General features: G+C 37.5%; 1 protein-coding gene across 2 annotated transcripts; it reads left to right on the top strand.

Annotated features, from left to right (window-relative positions):
• The first annotated feature begins 1414 nt into the window (after positions 1 to 1414).
• On the top strand, positions 1415 to 19464 carry ING3 (inhibitor of growth family member 3). Of its 2 annotated transcripts, none has more exons than XM_070946683.1 (12): positions 1415 to 1607; positions 1757 to 1828; positions 3962 to 4062; positions 5831 to 5896; positions 6772 to 6868; positions 10591 to 10662; positions 10914 to 11033; positions 13094 to 13251; positions 13773 to 13963; positions 16085 to 16277; positions 17823 to 17861; positions 18459 to 19464. In XM_070946683.1, the coding sequence occupies exons 1-12, from the start codon at positions 1415 to 1417 to the stop codon at positions 18573 to 18575; spliced, it is 1419 nt and encodes a 472-aa protein (XP_070802784.1). In that variant the 3' UTR covers positions 18576 to 19464. The 2 variants fall into 2 exon arrangements, with proteins under 2 accessions (XP_070802784.1, XP_070802786.1); XM_070946685.1 differs by having other exon boundaries at positions 1757 to 1832.
• Positions 19465 to 21189: the final 1725 nt, after the last annotated feature.

Genomic DNA, 21189 nt, shown 5'->3' with positions numbered 1-21189 from the left:
TGTGCATGATGCAGGTTAAATGGCTATGTAATAAGACTTCCTTTGTGAAGACTGCCTATCTTTTTTCCCCCTTGTACCTTGTTTTATTTCCCAATTTATTAAGAAAAATGAGCATCATCCTCCATAACATCATTACACTTCCATTTGACTTGAGAAGCCAAGTTAATGAACCCCCACTTTGGCTCCTATTCCAGATGAAACCTTTATTGGACAGCCAGTGGTTTACTCTAAAATTCCAGGACAGACGATTTTCCAGCAGCAGAAACTGCTACTTTATCTTGCCGCTAGGATTTTGGGATTTCCACCTTCCTGTCAAGTAACATCACAGTTTTGCTCGAACCTCCTTGTTTTCCAACAGTTGCAATACAGGACAATATGGATATTCTCCATTGAGCATCCCATTCACTTTCTCTCCAAACAAAAAGAATTGTTGGTGAACAAATTGGGGGTGGTGAGGTCACTTCTCAAATGCTGTTTACAATTATGTAAGGATGGGGTGAGTCTAGCAGAAGAAACTACATTCTTTATGAAAAGGACACCTTGTAATTTATTTATTTATTTATTGGTTCGATTTATATATGCCGCCCTTTTCCGGAGACTCAGGGCGGCTTACAATGCGTTAAGCAATAACCTTCATACTTTTGTATATAACTGCTTAGTAGGGCTTTCGCCCCTCCCCCCCAGCAGTGTTCTTTTTTAAACAAAGTCAGCTTATTGCCCCCACAAACTGGGTCCTCATTTTACCTACCTCGAAAGGATGGAAGGCTGAGTCAACCTTGAGCCTGGTGAGATTTGAATTTGCAGTAATTGCAGGCAGCTGGTGCTACTTAACAGTGGTTTAGTCTGCTGCGCCACCAAGGCTCTTATTTACGTTTATTTACGTGTGCAAACCTCTTTTTTCTTCACACACACACACAGCTACTTAATTTAGAAAAACAATAAAGAACTATGGCATATTTGTCCTAAATCTGCAACACTGTGGATAATCTCACATAACCATATGGCTTGATATTAAACTGTAAAGGGAGGAAATAAATTACTATAGATTATATTTTTGGAACAGGTTTCTTAACCTAGAAGTAGCATTTTAACTACATTGACTCGTGACTTTCAGTTCGTCTGAACTAGCTCGAATACAGCAATTCTACGTAAACATGGATAGCAACACCGTCAGTAATTAAGCCATCGAGGGACAATTCCAACTTCCCCGCGTCCTTATAGCATCCTCCTGTTCCTTCTGCGTCCAAGCCAATGACTTCTGGGACGTGTAGTTTTTCAATTCTCCTGTCCACGCTGCCTTTGCTCAAACAACTACGCTTCCCAGGAAGCAGTGGGAACCTGTGAACCGCGAACATACGTCACCTTCTCCGGGAGCCAATCGCGCGGCGGCCGAAGCGAGCGCCGTCAGCCGCCAATGTTGTTTTCGCTGAGTCGAGCTCTGGTGGTGTTGGCGGTGCGGGCGCCATATTGGAAGGGACGAGGCGGTGTTTTTTTTTTCCCCTTTCACCCCCACCCAGCCCCCCCTCGCTCGTCGCAGAAACAACGGAGCCGCCTGGGCTCGTGCCTCGCCGCCGCCACCATGCTGTACTTGGAGGACTACCTCGAGAGTGAGTCTCTGCAGTGGGAGCGCGGCGGGGGGCAAGAGGCCCGAGGGGAGGGGGAACGGCGAGAGCGCAGCGTAGGCTCCGCCCACCTTCCTCCCTCTTTCAAGGCGGCTGTTGCATCTAACTGACTCACTCCTTCTCCCTCCCTGCAGTGATCGAACAACTTCCCATGGATCTCCGCGACAGGTTCACCGAGATGCGCGAGATGGACCTGCAGGTGCAGAGTACGTGAGTCAGCCCCGCCCACCGGACCGCCTCCCTGGCGCGGCTTCGAGCGCAGCCCGGCGAGTAGCCGGCCGCCGAGGCGGGCTTCCTGAGGGAAGGGTGGGAAGAGCTCCCTCGCAGCCATGCGTGAAGCACCGTCGAAGGAAAGATACACGTGGCTCTCTCAGGCTCTGCCCGCACGAGCCTTTGCATTCGTCAGGAATTTAGGATTAGGCAAACGGCACCTGCGCCGTACAAGCGCCTTTGCAGCAACACGAAACATAAGTTCAGAAGAATGATCCGCTAGCAGGGAGAGGAAAATAAGTTGGTAGTGTAGGAAATTGATGAGGATGAAGAAATACGTTTGATTACATGCATATCTCGCCTGACTTTCGGGAGCATCTCAGGAAGATGCGCCTTTTGCTTGCTTTCTCCCATTTTCCCCCATAACCGTCTGAGTTGAGTTGTTCTTTGAGAGTTTCTGTGGCAGAGGATGGACTTGAACGTGGATCTTCCCATCCAGGTGTTTTAACACTATACAGAATCGTCTGTAAAATAAAAACTATAATCAGCCTCATGCATAATAAACACAGTAAATAAGCAGAACTCACAAAAGATTTTTCCGCACGTTGTTGATATATATACTGTATATGTATATGCAACACTTGTTTCTGCTGGAACAGTGACACTTCATAACTGCCCAAAACACTACTTTTCCTCAATAATTTATGTAGATTTTTTCAGCCTGAACGTACATCACTTCCAGCTCTAAATTTTCTTTGAATCTTCTGTTGTGTATGAAGTATTTGGCATTTCTTGTTGCACATCATTTGTCCTAAATATTTCAATTTTATTATCTTGATGTTATTCACACTTCCCCTATTTTTGTCTATTTGTTGGAAGATTCAAACTAAACCTTAAAAAGCTAACTACGTTACTTTTAGCAGGTACCCTTTGACTCAATCAAAGTGATTAATTTATGATTTAGTATATTATGCAACTCCCCCTAACTGAACCATGATTAAGTCAACCATCTTGGAAACATACGTGTAATTGAGACTTGCTCATTGTTTATGGTGCATTTGAATTTAATTGCTTAAATACATTCTTGGATATATTTATGCACTCTCAATAGCAATTTGGTTTGGACAAACTCAACAGCACTTTTTTGTGCGGCTGTTGATAAAAATAGGATCGCCTACGTCCGATGACAGATATGGCACAAGAAGAAGAACTTTTTCCTCTCCCTGGTGTTTTCCTGCAAGTGCAGGGTTAGGGTTTTTTGGATCAAGTTTTGATCCATTGGTTGGGACAGGAATTGACCGATCAACTTGTTGTCTGAGCCTGATTTTGCCCGCTAAGAGAGAATGACTGGCCCAAAGTCATCCAGCTGACTTGTGTCGAAGGCGGGAGTAGAATTCATTCTTCTGGTTTCTAGCCTGGTGCCTTAAACCACTGGACCAGACAGGCTCTTACTATAGTACTGTCCAACAATACCATTGGCCTTATTCATTCTGGGTGCTAGGGGTTACAGCATAGCAACATCTGAAATACCCTAGCTCTGCTGTATATAGACAGTTCAGTAGTTAGGAATTTTGAAACTATTTTCTTTGCTGCAGCTTTCATGACAAATGTGTCTGAAGATAAATATGCTATCTGGAAGTAAAGTTGATTCATTTGTAATACTTCGTTCAGCTAATATTGTGATCTTATATCTCCTTATTTTGTAAATTTCACTGGATTTAGGAAGACTTAATTTTACAAAAATATTTTTAAGATGTCATGTGTCTCTTATAATGTTAAAGTACTGCCAGTGGTTTAGCAGTTAAAATATCAAATTGGAGTGAGGAAACTCATATTCAAGTCTATCCTCAGTATGGAAATGCACTTGTGAACTTTGGACAAGTCATGTTCTCAAATCAACTTTTCTGATCTTTTTAATGTGCATTAAAAATGAGGAAAGATTCTCTTGTTAACTGTCTTGAGGTTTTGGGATATAAGTCAGACAAACCTCAATGGACAAATTAAATTATGTCTTATGACCGGTCATTTTCTTAATGTCTTAAAATATTTGCTTACTAGTGTTACTCTATTTCAAACTATTACATATTTATCTAGATAAATGAACATATAGAATTTTCTTTGTGTTTAAGATGCAATGGATCAACTGGAGCAAAGGGTAAATGAATTTTTTATGAATGCAAAGAAAAACAAACAGGAATGGAGAGAAGAACAAATGACTTCAATTAAAAAGGTAAGAATAAGGTAAATGCCTTCTTACAACAAAATGCCTTCTTACAACTTTATTTTAATGCTTCAGTTTTCAAGGATGATTTTGCTTTTCAGTAGGACTGCAAAATTTGAAATGTTTGCCACGTGATCTGCTCTATTTCATTTAGAATCAGGTTGCCCCAACCATTCTAGAACTCTTTTGCACTCAGGTGTTTGAAATCTAAACAAGTATTTTTAGCAAGAAATGGGTCAATTTTGTGCTTGAAATGTTCCTGGAATATCTAGAACAACTATTTCAGCTTTGAACAGCTTTCAGAATCAAAATACTGTAGAATATTTCAGTGTTGATATATTTTCTACACCTATACATTTTTATATGACCTGTCCTATTTACAAACAAGTGGCATTGATAGATTTTTTTAAATGCAATGTGTTTTCAATATAGACATTGGCTTTCATTTTATTTCCACATATTCAAGGGCACACAGTATCTTCCACGCTTGAAAATAGTGGAAAGAGATGGAACTATTTAAATTTCAACTAATCTTCAAATTTGATTTGATACGTATTTGATTAAATAACAGGAATAAATACCAAATGAACAAGTTAAATCAAAGGTCTTGGTTACTTCAATAACATTTTTCACTTATGAATACTGATTATAGAATTATAAATATTTATACATTAAACTCAATTCCAGAACCTAAGTTAAGTATCTCAGACAAATAGTAACTATTTAAACCGTGTTTTGAATATATACAATGAAAGGTATCCTATCATAGTCATTGGTAGTGGGTTCCATTATTAAAAGTGCTCATCTTGTTAGGAAGTTTTATCTAACTTTCAACTAGGGTTTGCCTTCCTGAAATTTAAATCTGTTATCACATATCCTGCTAAATGGATAGAAATTGTGTATAGAAATATTTGAACAATTCCATCATACAATACTGTCTTCAGTAGTGTTTTCTAAAACTAAATACATTCAGCTTCTTACTCCTCTATTATAGGACTTCATTTCAAGTTCCTTGATACCTTTACTTGAACCTTTTTATAACTCTAAATATTTGCTAAATCATGGTTCTAGAAATACATTTATATTCACTTATTTACCACGGTTTGTATGTTGTAATTCAAAACTCCTTTGAACAGATAACATCCAGCAAGAAAAAATTAAAATAATAATTAGAACATTGCCTAATAGCATCACCTATGGAAGCAGATCAATCTTCATTGTTTTCAAATCCTTTGCTGAAGAGCCAGATCTTTAAAGATTTTTTTAAAAGCCCAAAAGAAGGAGGTATTCCAGATATCAAATTGTAAGCTTTTCAAGGCCTAGGGTTGTGGTAGTGGTAGTGGTACACAATCACTGAAAAGCATGTAAGCATTTTCTCCCAGCTTTTACTGGATGGACAGTCTCAGCCCAGTTTAAATATTACCTGTCCTGAACCCTACTATGTCTCCAAACACCTTGATTTGTGCCTGGAAGCAAACAGCCAGTGTAACTCTTACAATAATGCTTTTAGATGGACAAATCTAGATACACCCATCTGAGTTTCTGAATGCTGTTCCAGTTGAACTTTCTGTGTTTTTTTCAAGAACATCTCCATATAGAGGAAATTGCAGTAGTCCACCCATATTAATTTCTATCTTAAAATATGTTTTATTTTAATATATTAATATAGTGTAATAATGCATTGATAGATAATTTTGCCCTAGTTCAGTTAGTAATTATTAATGTGTTATTAAATAATATTTGTGACCAATTTGCTTACATAATATTTCTGATGCAGGATTACTACAAAGCGCTAGAAGATGCAGATGAAAAAGTACAGTTGGCTAATCAAATTTATGATTTAGTAAGTAAAATAGAAAATTTTGAGTTGATTTATATGGTGGTCTTCAGTTGACACTTTCTTTCAACATTAGTACATAAATGTAACTGTATAACAATAGAAATAAATATATTTTCATTAACACATGCAGGCCTGCCCTAATTTTTGAACATCCCAGAGCTCCTGCCTAGATTTGTACCGCTTGTGGTACAACCAAATTTGTGGTGGTTTTTGTGTTAGCTTCCTTGCTGACTACATGGTTTGCATGGCCTGACTTTTCTAAGAAGAAAGACCATTTAATTTCATGATAGCCTTTATCAGGTGATAGTTAATTGAAATCTGAGAGGGTTTATAGAGGTTTATATTTTGTATTAATTTAGCCAGTGGTTTTTCAGCTCGGTTGTCTTAGTTTGCACAATACATCCTGAAGTATAAGTCACAAAGATAAGATTGTCACCCATGTTTCAATGTAGCCCAACTTGTCAGTTGACAGATGACTTTACATAATGGCAAACAATGAAAAATATGAGTGTAGGGAAACAAGATAGAAGAGGGATATGAAATGGAACCAAAAGATAAATGGAAAGTGGTGAAGCAGATACCTTATTGTTATTTTCTGGAATCTGTCATCTAGGTATAAAAAGAAGTCTTATTTCCATTACAAATCTCTTCTCCATGGTGAAACATGATTTTGATAACAGTATTTAAAACAGTTTAGAGATCTATAAGAATTGAATAAATGTAATAAATGTATTTTGTGTAAGTGTATGAATGCTTTTATGTTATGTTATGCATGTTTTATATGGCAAATTTTCATTTTCTTAATACCCTTCTAAAGGTCTGAAATGATAATGCTGGTTGAAAATAAGCTGACAGTTCTAAAAATCTTATTAAATTAGGTAGACCGTCATTTAAGAAAATTGGACCAGGAGTTAGCTAAATTTAAAATGGAACTTGAAGCTGATAATGCTGGTATTACCGAAATACTGGAAAGACGTAAGTATGTGTGATAATCTTTTAGAATTGTGCTAGTGCATATAATATCATTGTGGGATGATAAAATTCTAGTTTAACAGTACCAGGCAGTTAATAGTGTGCAAAGTACCCAAGATTCAGTTCAAAGATGGCATGATTGGATCTGAAATTAAGAATTTAAAGTAACATTGCGATTTGCAGTGTACAAAATTCACATGTAAATTCACATTTACATGTGAATTAGATTAGAATTTAGATTTGATTCAGTAAAAGAATGATAGGCATGATAAGGCATGAAAATCCTTGAATCTGCTTTACAGTTTGAAAAAATAGAATGGAAATGGTAGAAATGATTGATTTTAAGAGGGTTATTAACCCTGTAAAGTTTTAACTACATACCGTATTTTCCGGCGTATAAGACGACTGGGCGTATAAGACGACCCCCAAATTTTCCTGTTAAAATATAGGGTTTGGGCTATACTCGCCGTATAAGACTACCTCTCTTCCAACGCACACCAAATAAAAATTAAAAAACCATCAACTGGCTCACCCACAATGTAAAAGCAGCTGTGCTAGACCCAAAATGGCCCCTGAAACAAGCAGGAACCTCACACAGCCACAAAAAGCCCCAAAACCCAACTTTCACACTTTACACACACAAAATTCCACATACAGCTTTGTGAGATTTTGTGTGTTTGTGTAGTTAGAGTGAAACACTACAGAAACACACTAAATCTCAGAAAGCTGCACAAATATTATTTTATTTTATTTTATTTTTATTTTTATATGAAAGCTAAATTTAAAACTTCCTAAACTTTAAATGGCTAGGTCTAAAAAAGAACAACTAAAAAAAACCCCAATTAACTATTTTTTTTTAAAGATCCCAAAGGGGAAAAAAACTTACCTAATAGAACAGGGGTCTCCAACCTTGGCAACTTTAAGACTTGTAGACTTCAACTCCCAGAATTCCTCAGCCAGCTTTGTTTTGCTGGCTGAGGAATTCTGGGAGTTGAAGTCCACAACTCCCTGCCTGCTTGATTTCAGGCAGGGAGTTGCTTGCTGATGGAATGGATTCAGGCAAGCGAAGCAAGGCAAGCAGCTAAGGCAGTGGTTCTCAACCTTCCTAATGCTGCGACCCTTTAATACAGTTCCTCATGTTGTTGTGACCCCCAACGATAAAGTTATTCCTAAAACCATCAAAAATATGTGTTTTCCGATGGTCTTAGGCCAGGGGTCCCCAACCTTTTGGACCTCAGGGACCACCAACTTCATAATTTTAAATTTCGCGGACCACTAATACGAATCCAGTGCGCCGCTTGCTGAAGCACCTGGACTCCCAGTACGGGATGGGGTCCTTCAGGCACTCTCCCTCCTGTCTGTCTCTCTCTCTCTCTCTGTCTCCCACTCTTTCTCTTTCTCTCTCTTTCTCTCTCTCTCTCCCTCTCTTTCTTTCTCTCCCACTCTTTCTCATTCTCTCTTTCTCTCTCCCCCTCTCTTTCTCTTTCCCCCTCTCTTTCTCATTCTTTCTTCCCTCCACTCTTCTCTTTCTCTCCCCCCTCTTTCATTCTCTTTCTTCCCCCTCTTTCTCATTCTCTTTCTCTCTCTCCCACTCTCTTTCTCTCTCTCTCTCTCCCCCTCTTTCTCTCTCCCCCCACTCTCTCTCTTTCTCTCTGTCCCCCTTTCTCTCTTTCTCTCTCTCCCACTCTCTCCGTCTCATTCTGATTCTCTTTCATTTTCTCTGTCTCTCATTCTCTCTGATTCTTTGATTCTCTTTCATTCTCTGACTCTTTCTCTGTCTCTCATTCTCTCTCTCACTCTCTCTCTCTGATTCTCTCTGTCTCTTTCTCTCATTCTCTTTCATTCTGTCTTTCTCTCTCTTTCATTCTTTGTCTCTTTCTCTCTCTGTCTCATTCTGATTCTCTCTTTCATTCTTTGTCTCTTTCTCTCTCTGTCTCATTCTGATTCTCTCTCTTTCTCTCATTCTCTCTCTCTCTCATCTCATGGGCCAGCCAGTGTCTTGGGGTTGAGAGGAAGTCAAGCATCTCCTTGAGAGACTGAGGGCCGGAAGAAGTGTGGGAGCGAAGCACTACTTGAACTTGTGCGGCATGAGCATTCGCCTTGGTATATTTGCGCCAGCCGATGGCCAAGGCAGCCCTCATCTGTCTGCTGAAAGTGCTGCATCAGGATTCCGCCTTGCTATATTTGCGGCGCAAGGCAGCCTTCGTTTCCTGCTGCTTGGGACTCAGAGCCGTAAATGGCGTCTGATCCGGAGAGCAGCTGGATTTTGCTCTCTAATCCGGATGCCAGATCGGCCCCCTGCAAACTCTCGTCTCTTGAGGAGCGCTCCCTGAAGCGGGGCTGGAAACTTTGGTTGGACTGCTTGAGAGAGGAGAGCTTGCAGGGGGGGCGATCTGGTGTCTGCAATGGAGAGTGGCATCCGGCTTTTTCTCTCCGCTGTAAGAGCGCTGTAAGAGCGGCAGCCCTCTAATGCTTGGGACTCGGAGCGGTAAATGGTGACTGGTCTGGGGAGCAGCTGGATTTTGCAGTCCCAAGCATTAGGAGATGAGGGCTGCCGCTCTTACAGCACTCTTACAGCGGAGAGAAAAAGCCAGATGCCACTCTCCATTGCGGACACCAGATCGCCCCCCTGCAAGCTCTCCTCTCTCAAGCAGTCCAACCAAAGTTTCCAGCCCCGCTTCAGGGAGCGCTCCTCGAGAGACGAGATCTTGCAGGGGGCTGATCTGGCATCTGCAATGGAGAGCAAAATCCAGCTGCTCCCCGGACCAGTCACCATTTACCGCTCCGAGTCCCAAGCATTAGGAGATGAGGGCTGCTGCTCTTACAGCGGAGAGAAAAAGCTGGATACCGCTCTCCATTGCAGACACCAGATCGCTCCCCTGCAAGCTCTCCTCTCTCAAGCAGTCCAACTAAAGTTTCCAGCCCCGCTTCAGGGAGCGCTCCTCGAGAGACGAGAGTTTGCAGGGGGCCGATCTGGCATCCAGATTAGAGAGCAAAATCCAGCTGCTCTCCGGATCAGACGCCATTTACCACTCTGAGTCCCAGGCAGCAGGAGAGGAAGGCTGCCTTGCGCCACTCCTGACACAAATATACCAAGGCAGAATGCTGTTGCCGTACAAATGAAAGTAGTGCTTCACTCCCACAGCTCCCAGCAGCAAACGCTGCTTCTTCCCGCTTCTGCCGCCCCCTCCCCCACCGCCACAACAGCACCATTCATTCCGGATGGCGAGGGCTGCGCTCGTTTTTCTGTATTGCACCACCTGCAAAACCCCTGTGAAAGGGTTGTTTGACTCCCAACCACTGAGCTAAGGTAAGCAAGCTGGAGGGGGAAAAGTTTTTCCCTTCTCCATGGCTCTGGCGATCCCAGCTGAATTGCCTGATTAGCAGGCAAAGCTGGGATCGTCAGAGCTTGGATTGCCAGAGCCATTTAAGGCTCATCAGAGCCTTTCGGGCTGGTCTGCCTGGTTACAGGAGAATGACACCCGGCGTATAAGACGACCCCCGACTTTTGAGAAGATTTTCATGTGTTAAAAAGTCGTCTTATACGCCGGAAAATACGGTAGTTTTGAGGTTTTCCATTAGGAATGTTCTAATTCTACAAGATAAAAATCTAGTAGAATGAAAAAGATAAGTAAACCCATGGTGTCAGGGTCCTTTTTGCCATATTTACAGTACCTTGTCAAAACCATATATTTGATTAAAAGAAATATTTATTATCCTGACAGGTTCTTTGGAACTGGATACACCTTCACAACCATTGAATAATCATCACGCACATTCTCACACTCCAGTAGAAAGTAAGTTGAATATTTTCCCTTTAATTTGATTTAGTATGAATGTAAAACTAATATAGGATTATCTACATAAAAAGCAGGCTGTCTCCTAAAGCTGCCATTGGAATTTGCACAAATGCTTGAATGCATTCGGTGGATCTAAAATTGATAAAAATAGCTTGATAAGACTAAGCTTTTTAGAAGTATGTCACTTGCATTTCAGCACCTCAGGTTAGACTTTTGGACTGACAGGTTTTTAAAAATTCTTTATACAGAAAGGAAACACAATCCCTCCTCTCATCATGCAGCAGCAGACCATGTACCTGAAAAGAAGTTTAAATCTGAAGCTCTTCTGTCAACTCTCACTTCAGATGCCTCTAAAGAAAATGCACAAGGTAATTTCTGTTATAAATTTAAGTGAAAATCTAAGCAAACTGAACCATTTTTGCATCCTATATTCAGAAACAGTGTTGTTTGAGGGAAAAAAGCAATAATTTTTTTATTTAAAAATGGTTGCCGCAGCATTTGCTGCTAAAAGCTGTATGACAGAACTTATAAGCTATAAGTGCAGAAGTAGTCCAAAAATTAAAAACAGCTTTAACAAAACATGGGGAAAATAGACTAAACAGAATTAAATTGCCATTGATTTCTGGTTAGCTCCCTACTAGGATTATGCCCCCCCCCAATGCATTTTTTTTTATACTTAACTCTTTATCCTTAACCCCTGCTTTTCAGTTCAAGGAGACTTATGTATTTATTTATTAGTTTTATATGACCACCTATCTCAAAAACATGAGTCTGGATAGCTAGCAATATTAAAAAAGGTAAAACATATATAAAATACATAAAACATAGATATCAGGGAAAAATTAAAAATCTTAAGTCAATCATTCAGCAGAACCAGGAGATGTCTTCATCACACACACTGGGTCCCAGGCTCGATAGAGGCAAGTCTTCTAGGCCTTATTGGAAGACCAATAGGAACAGAGCCAATCTCATCTCTGGAGAGATAATATTCAAGAGGGGGAGCATCAGAACATAAAAGGCTGCTCCTGAGACCTGCTGGCTGATACTCGTAAGCAGATGAGACCTGGAAGATTCTTCTCCTGTCACACTACATGGGACAGATAGAAATGTCCAGCAAAACAATGGGCCCATAAACAACCAGGTCCTAAACCATGAAGGGCTGCCAACACCTTGAATTTTCCCCAGAAGCATATTAATAGCCAATGCACAGTTTTACATACTTAGTCCTGAATAGCAACCAGATCAAGCAGAAGGTTGCAGCAGCCTATCACTAACAAGGGCAACAGTATATTTGTGATCTAAGTCTTCCAATATTTTCTTTGATTCAGTGCAACATGTTTCCTCCCATTTCTGTTTTTGAAGAAATGGGTGGAAGAATATATAAGAAAACGGCCTTATCATATCTAGAAGGATCTTGTTGACACAAAAAATAACATATAGGCTCATGATTCACCTCCTCTTTCACCCAGCTATTCCTGATATTAATTCCCTTCCTTCTTTTTCTCTACGTTCTTTGTTCAATGTCTCATTTTTTCCATTTCCAACTTTGCCTTGCATCTGTGCTAACTCATTTGCGACATCACTATTACTATCTTTCCAAGGAAGAGAATTAGTCTACCCTACTACCATTTGTTTACTTACAATTTGGCAGGGACATTTTCTAATATTTTTTAACAGCAAAACAAACAAACAAACAAAACAGACTTTCTCTACAGTTGGAAGACAAGTTTAGGAAAAGATACTTTTGATAAAAAGTGATATTTGTCATAGGCCAAACTGCTTATTTACTTATGGCTGCAAATATTTTTTAAGGCAGTAAATATTTTCAGTTTTCTGAGTGGTATGTAATATACTTACCATTACATAATTTTAAATTACATATACTTAAAAGTACATGAGAAGTGATTCAGAGCCAAATAAAATTTTGTAACTTTCTGCATTGTCCTAATAATATTCATGTTGCATCTTAATATATGTATCTCTCATTTTATTTGTGTAGCATATAGTTGAACTAAGTAGAGAAAAAGGTTAATATTTTATTGCTAATAAATTTGATTCTCAAGACATGCAATTTTGAGTATTGTAATATTTATCATACCATTGTATTTTAAAAATCACCCTACTTTTAAATTTGAATACCAAGAACACTCCTTTTTTAATCATATCAAATGGTTTATTGAAGCATGAAATAAAGAATTCATTTCTTCCATAACTTTGTTACATTTTAGTCTTTGGGCGAGAGAGCAAACAATAGCGAGAAACAGATACAGCACCAAAATCTTTCCACATCATTAAATCAATATTTTCCTTTCTTAATTAGCACACTATCTAACTTTTCCTTCATACACAGTTGATTTCCAGTTTTCTGACATTTACTTTTTTAGTTCTCATTTTAGACTATATAAATATGTTCCCTTTATTCATCAAGGGTGTCGAAACAGTAATTCATCATCCTCATCCAACAGTGCATATAATGCAAATTCTTCTCAGCCATTGGCATCGTATAACCTGGGCTCATTATCTTCAGGAGCTGGAGCTGGTGCTATTACCATGGCAGCAGCTCAGGCAGTGCAAGCCACAGCACAGGTAAGGAATTCAAAGCATGTTTTAAAATACCTACCCCAAACAGGTTGTTAGAGCAACATTTATTTCATTAGATTTGCTATTGGCACTTCAAAACAATTGTTTTCAAAGATGCCAATCTATTGGTTGACATTTCATAGATGTAGGTTTTACAGGAAAGGAGAGATTTATATAGGACATTCTGAAACCTTTTCCCACTAGGTTAAACTTGTAAACCTGTAATTTTATCTACATGTGCTTGAGACGAGCCACAGGAAAATATCAATAATTTTCTTGCAATATTTTGGACATGAAAGATCAAACCTCAGCTGTAGTATTTTTTAGGGAAGAAAGTAAGGTAATCATTAAATGATTATACCTTAAACAAGCTTTAACTGCTCCATAATGTACTTATAGATTAGCTCAAGGTCTAGTCATGCTTCAAGGAAAGCAGTGAAAGTCAAGTGTTTCACTTCTGTACTCAATGTATTATAAATGAGGCTAAATTTGAAACTATCCTCGTAATATTGCTCTTTTTCTTTTAGATGAAAGAAGGAAGACGGACATCGAGCTTAAAGGCAAGCTATGAAGCCTTTAAGAACAATGACTTCCAACTCTCAAGAGAATTTGCATTATCCAGGGACACAGCTGGATATACCTCATCTGCTTTGGCGTCTACATTATCACAGACATTGAGTTCATCAACCACAGATTCACGGAGTGGTAGAAAAAGCAAGTACGTTCATTAAAACTGTTGTCAGAGACATTCAAAAGAGGATTGCAGTTTCTACCTGGGAAAGACAAAATTACATGCATGACAAAGGTGCAGGGTTTATTGCATCTTACAGCTATTGTGCAGCATTAAAATATTTATTTTCTGCTTTCCTATATAGATAATAGATAGATTACAACAATGCTGGATGTGGGATTCCACAACCATTTCTCAAGAGTTCCCGCCATCAGTGTCTGCAGTCACATGATCACAGTCTGTGTTCTCAGTTGCCCGGCTTGCAATTAACATTGCAATGAATAATTTGCACAATGGGGAAACTGCCAGGGAAGGTCACAAATTTCTCCTATAAGTTGGTCTTGCAACTTTTTTTCCCAAGGAACCTTGCTATGGATTAGGAGATCTTAGGGATCTGCCAGTACATGGAAGTCCCACTCATAGTCCTTGCCAGGTCACCCACACTCAGTAGTGCCAGCCCACAGCTCTTGCCTAGCAGCCTGCTTGCCTAGCAGTCTGATCACATGAGGCCCTTCTTTAATAATCTGTGCAGTTAGCAACCAAACTTCTGGGATTGCCATCACTAAGTAATCTAGTTATATGACATTGCTCTTTACAACAACACAGTTTAGCAAAGGAAATTATAGTCCTAGTTGCCACTGTAACCAAGGACTATCTGAAAACCTTTTACACTACAGGTAGTCTTTGATTTATTACCACAATTGAGTCTAAATTTTCTGTTGCTAAGCAAATCACTGCAGTTGTTAAGTTAGTCACACATTTGTTAAGTGAATATAGCTTCCCCATTGACTTTGCTGGTCAGAAGCTTGCAAAAGGTGACCACATGACCCCGGGACACTGCAACCATCATTAATATGAGTCAGTTGCCAAGTTTGAATTTTGATCACGTGACCATGGGGATGCTGCAATGGTCCATGTGAAAAATGGTCCAAGTTCTTTTTTCAGTGCCATTGTAACTTCGAATGGCCACTAAATGAACAGTTGTAACTCGAGGACTACTTGTAGTTGTGTTCCCTCTGTGATGTCTTTCCAAGACTACCTTTATCCATTATTCTCTTGGTTAGCAGCACTAATAACAAAATGAACTTTTCTTTTGCTGCTTTTCTGGACAATCTCCAGCTTCAATTTCCAACTTCCCAAGACTCAAAAAAGAAAATGTACATTAAGCAGCAAGTAGCTAAAGCAAGAGTAAAAAAGCAGAGCATCTAACCCATCTTTTTGCAGCAGTCTGCACAGAATTCGTGCCATTCTCAGGAGATAGGTTATAATGCCTCCTGCTATCACCATTCTTAGGATCTTGCCTGTCAGGCAGATACCTCTGAGTAGGAATGTAATGAGGATAGAGTCTGTAAATTCAATTTTAAGCCAAAGTTTCATGCCAAAAAAATAGGAACTGCTATTAGTTTTGACCACCAGATGGAGTGCAACCATTACAATAATTTTCACCTTTTTTTTGGCAGCATGAGCTTGCTGTCTTAATCCGGCTCATCACTTTAAGGCGCAGAAGCAATTAAGTTATCAAATTTCTAAGCCTTTTTATTTCCATACTATTCAGTATTTAGACTTCCCTTCAGGAATAATTCAAGAGCTATGGTTGTTGAAGATTTTTAAAATATATTATTTGCACTGTTACTTAACAATACGAAGATGAATTACAGCGAAGGCAAGAAAATGCATTCTCTGAGTCTGCAAGAAGTTTTTTCCTATACTGAAAGAAATTGATATTCAAAGAAAAGGGCTCTAACAAAAGTATACTCAATGAATTATAATTAATTCCTAAATTCCATTGTATGCCATTTGTGATACATTACCTTCTTTAACAAAAATCACTGAAGAAAAGTTCAAAGAAGAATGACCCACAATCTTAGTTGGACCTCAACATTCCCCTTATGAAGAAAAGGTAGATTATTTTATTATGCATAGTCCCCAGACAGAAAATTCAGACTTTCTGTAAGTGAAGAGAAAAGTATTTGTTACATACTGGTTTAACTTAGAAATCATTTTAAAATTGTATCAAGTCACAGTTTTTTAAAATTGTTTTGTTTTCAGGGTGTCCCCTGACATGGAAAATAGATTGGCGAAAGTAACCTGTTTATGTTAATTTTTCAGAAACAATAACAAATCTTCAAGTCAACAGTCGTCCTCATCATCTTCATCTTCTTCTTTGTCATCATGTTCTTCATCCTCTGCACTAGCCCAGGAACTCTCCCAGCAAACAGCAGTCATTCCCGAGTCTGAATCTAATAGCCAGGTTGATTGGACCTATGATCCAAATGAGCCACGTTACTGCATTTGTAATCAGGTATATTCTGTCAGAGAAAGAACATTGTTTCTGACAGGGCAGTTTGCCTAGTTTATTGATCATGGCTGATTTGCTGAGAGGAGACAGATGTGATAATATGTAATTATGTATCATAAATTATGAGTATTTATATTATAAAATCATTTAAAATTACCAAATTACAATGAATTGTATACAGCTAGATGACCAACAGTTTGTTGATATATGCAGAATATAGTGCATCTTTGAATCAAATCTTTGAAAATGTCTTCATAGTTCAAAGAAATATAAATAAATCTGCTTCCAATATCCAATTTTTCTGCTAATCCTCATTTTTACTCATTTTATTTTTGGAGATGCAGAATTAGTAGAATTTAATAAATAAATTTAATAAAACGTATATATCTTTTTATGCAGTAACATCCAAAAATCTCTTTGAATGTAAAATCTTATCAGTGTTAAGCAGATTTATATTCAAAAATATTAAACTCAAAAATTAAATCTGGCTGTTGGCTTCTAAACTAAGAAAACATAGAAAGAAAACATAATACACAGGAAAATCTAAACAAAATGATTCTCAAATACTGCTTAAAAATATATAGGCATAAATTTCTGTAGAATGAGTAGGCTCACAATTAGTTTCTGAAAACAACATTCTTAAATCTTTTTATTTTGATTATCATATTTCTATAACTGATTCTATGGACTCTCAGCATTTTGAGATTTGCAGTAATAGAAAATAGTATACAAGTATAATAACTAAAAAGCCTTAAATATTTAAAATATAATGATAATACTTTTTTAGTGTAAAAGAAAATTATATCACTAAGATGATAGTACTACAGAGCTGATTCAAATAATAACTAGATTGAGAAACAATTTTAACTTTGATTTTAATGTTACCGGTATTTAATATTACTGTTGCTTCCTCTTTTGTTTACTTTTAATAAAGGTCTTCCTTGCTGATTGAATTTCAGATTGGATATTAGAAGTATATTCTGTTGAAAAATAAACTTGAAACACAGCTGTTAAATATAAAATCTAATGTTGATGCTAATCTCATAAATCAGATGTATTCAGTCATAAACATTGGCTGTTTCAGATTTATATTTGAAAACTCAAAACAACATTCTATTTAATATATAAGGCTGATATTGTACAAATAATAAATAAACCAGATTAAGATAGTAAATATATGAAAAGAAAGTTACCTGTGTTTATAAATTGCAGCTGATAGTAATGGAAAAATATAAATGTTTTCCACAAACTGGTATAGCCATGTTTCCAAACAGGCAGTTCATCAAAGTGACTCCCAAACAAATTTAAAATATTAATGATCAAAGAAAAAAGTTCAGTAACTCTTGGACATTTCAATGGGAATTTGTGGAAGTCATCTCCAATCTAAAAGTTCCAATAATAGGAAAGTGAGCATATAGTATGACTATTCTTTCAGTATATTAAAAGTTGGAACTGTCAATCTCAATCTCTCCTAGTAACTTTTTGATTGAAGTATTTTCTGATCATATAAAATCTAATGTTCAAATAATATGTACTGATTCTTCATAGGTGTCATACGGTGAAATGGTGGGCTGTGATAATCAAGATGTAAGTATGGAAAACTAATTAAAACTAGAAATAATATCTTGTTGATTTTTTATTTTTAGTTTTCAGTTTTCTAAGAACCATGTTAAAAAATAATCAGATCTAATGCCTGGGGTGGAACACATACAAACACAATATATAAATATATATGCATGTCAGTATTCAATTATTTTTCACTGCTTCTAATAATATATTTGAAGAAAGAGTTGGATGTACAGTCAGAAATGCTTCAAGTTGTCTGTGGGACTTCAGTGAGTGTGACTTAAGTGTTTTAAACCCTAGACGTAATTTTTAGATTCTGTTTGATGGTTTTGGGAAAAAATAATACAGTTATTATTATTCGAATAATACAATTCTTGAGAATTTAAAGATGATTTTACACATACAAAGCTGCCTGAATAAACACATAGTAGTTATCCCAGTAATATTGATGGCCAAGAAATATAACGTCTTAGATGAAACTTATCTGGCTTCCTAAAGAGATCTGGTATTTTTCCTTTATTTATGAGTCTCTGTGAATCTGTCCCATATTAATACATTGCATTTTTTTTAGCATCAGTGTTTCAGAATATCGTGTTTTCTCTTTTATGTATCTTACAGTGTCCTATAGAGTGGTTCCATTATGGCTGTGTTGGATTGACAGAAGCACCAAAAGGAAAATGGTACTGTCCACAGTGTACTGCTGCAATGAAAAGAAGAGGCAATAGGCATAAATAAATGCTGCATTATCTTCACTCCAGTTAACGTATTCCTTTTGGGAGGTGGATTAGGAGGAAATGCTTCTTTGCAGCCAGTCAAAGAAGGATTGATATAGCTGTCAAAAATATTGACTTCTTAATTTTGCTAGCTGTGTTTTAATATTGTACCTAAATTATTTATGCACTACTGCTGTGCTATAAATACTTTTCCAGTTAGCCATGGATTGTTCCAGTGGCAAACATATGCAGACATTTGTACTCCGACCATTTTCTCTAAGCAATGGGCATTCTATGATAACTTGGTCTTCAGATAATTCCAGCAAAAGAACATTTCGATTCATTTTATATTCAGCTGACATTCTGCTGCATGTTCTGTGCTCAAGAACTGTTATGGAATTTATGTATATAAGTGGTAAAGGAAGTCAGGCTGTCAAGAGAATGGACTTTTTCAAATGCCTTTAGAGCTTGCTCTCTGGTTGAAATGGAATTCAGCAGGCTGAAGAAGATGGTTCTTGTAGACACACACTGGGCTAATATCCTCTGGAGTACTTGGAACATAGCAACAGACTCTTGTACACTTTAAAGAAAAAAATACCACTAATCTTTATATGTTTGGGGTCCATTCAGGGCATAGTCATTAAAAATGGTGTTAAAGTGATAAACTTTTTATACCAAATGTGTTTATTTTTTGTGCAAGTGATCCTTTAAATTGAAACTGTATTAGGTGTTCAAATTTGGAAAAATCAAATGCTAGTATTAATGCTTTGCATACTGTATCAAAGAAAGACAGTACAACATTTCATGAAAGCTTTCATAATATGCAGTCTAACTGGAGGATTTTAAATAGTTTTTATTTTTTTTAATAAAATATATAAATAAAAGGTTTCCATCTCCAACATACTAAGCAATATGCCTAATGTGTGGTGGGTGGTTCTTTTTTTAAAAAACTATTTCCTTACTTATAATGCTAAATAATTGGTTCACGTAACATGGTTCACGTAAGCAAAAAAAGCTTTCAATACTTGAAATGGTTTAATGTTTATATTACATCTAGGAAATGCATTTATGCATAAAATTGCATAATTAAAAGTTGTGTTGAATTAAGGTCAGTCAGCTGGTAGGACATGGCAAGAAACAGTGAATTGGATCCCCAATTTGTTGCTATCATAAGGAAATTACGTTAGTGGTGTATACTATGCTTTGTTTCTTTTCTAGTTTCTTTTCTTGCCACTTCTAATGCCATCTCCAACATTCATCTATCCTCAGCAATTCAGAGCAGTTCTTTAAGATGGTATGGTTGAGAAAGAATAGAATGGGATTCTTCCTTTAGATCAGGGGTCTCCAACCTTAGCAACTTTAAACCTGGCAGACTTCAACTCCCAGAATTCTTCAACTCCCAATTTCTGGGAGTTGGAACTTTGCCAGGCTTAAAGTTGCCAAGGTTGGAGACCCCTGCTTTAGATAATACAATATCCATAGATGAATGTCCTAAGTTTGGGTGAAAAAGTTCAACCTGCTGGAATGCGACCTCCAGCAAATCAAACACGAAATTGAATCCTTAGTTTGGAAAAAGTAGACATTTCTCCTGTGTGTATGTTACAACACTCCTCCAACCATCTTTTTCAAGTTCAACCTCGATATAGAAGAGGAAAAGTCAGGCAGATATAGAACCTTAGCCAGAAATCTTGAACATCATGGTCTTTAGGCTTTCAGAGTAATGAGTCTCAGACTTAGGGAAGATCAGCCATTTACACTTTCGAAAGACATTTATTTTTAGTTACTGCTTAACACTTGCAAAAAACATTTACCTCTCATGCTCCATCTTGCAGAGGATGGCACCCTTTTACTCTTTCACGATCCATCTTGCATAGGATGGCACTGCATGAAGCACAGTGCCTTCTAGGTTGCCTTGTAACAATTTTTAGAGTATCTTCCAAAAAGTAATATGAAACCACTTTATTGGTTGGGCAGCAGGTGGAAGCCAAAATTGGATTTAGTCTGCTTGCAAATGACTCCATAAGCTTATAGAACTATGTTTTCCTTACAAGTGACATTCAAGCATAGTTACAATTACATTGGAGGTTGGAAAATTACAAGTCTTATTCTAGGGATAAGCAACCCAGAACTATATATTGGATTCAAACTCACACCAGTCATCATGGATAAAGGTGAGTAACGAGGTTTTATTTTCAAAAATTTGAAGTGTTTACTTCAGTATATTACAGCATTTCATGTCAAATTTAATCAGGGTATTTTAAGACTCCATAAGGCTCCCTATTTTTTTTCCTTTGGGGCATATTCATCTGTTTTGTTTTTATTATTGTTTTCTGCTGCAGACATAATTTAGCAGTTTTTCTGGAATTAAATGTAAAATATAAGTTCTTTTTCTAGTAGCTTGCTAAAGATAGATCAACATACAATAATCGGAAAAAAGTTTGGTGGATTAAGGTGCATAGTTTTATATTGTTTCTTATTTTTTGTGAGCCACATGTATAAATAATTGTGCCCATTTCTCTCTAAATGAAATATACGGTTTCATATATAGTGAGGACAACATTTATTATAATAATTGCATCTTCTAGTAACAGTTGCTGGAAGGAATCTGAATGTCAGCATATTTTAACCCATTTTAG

Source organism: Pituophis catenifer, unplaced genomic scaffold (genome assembly GCF_029215685.1).
Source record: "Pituophis catenifer annectens isolate HBS135680 unplaced genomic scaffold, rPitCat1.0.hap2 SCAF_7, whole genome shotgun sequence".
Lineage (NCBI taxonomy): Eukaryota > Metazoa > Chordata > Lepidosauria > Squamata > Colubridae > Pituophis > Pituophis catenifer.
This window is presented reverse-complemented; position numbering and strand designations above follow the sequence as displayed.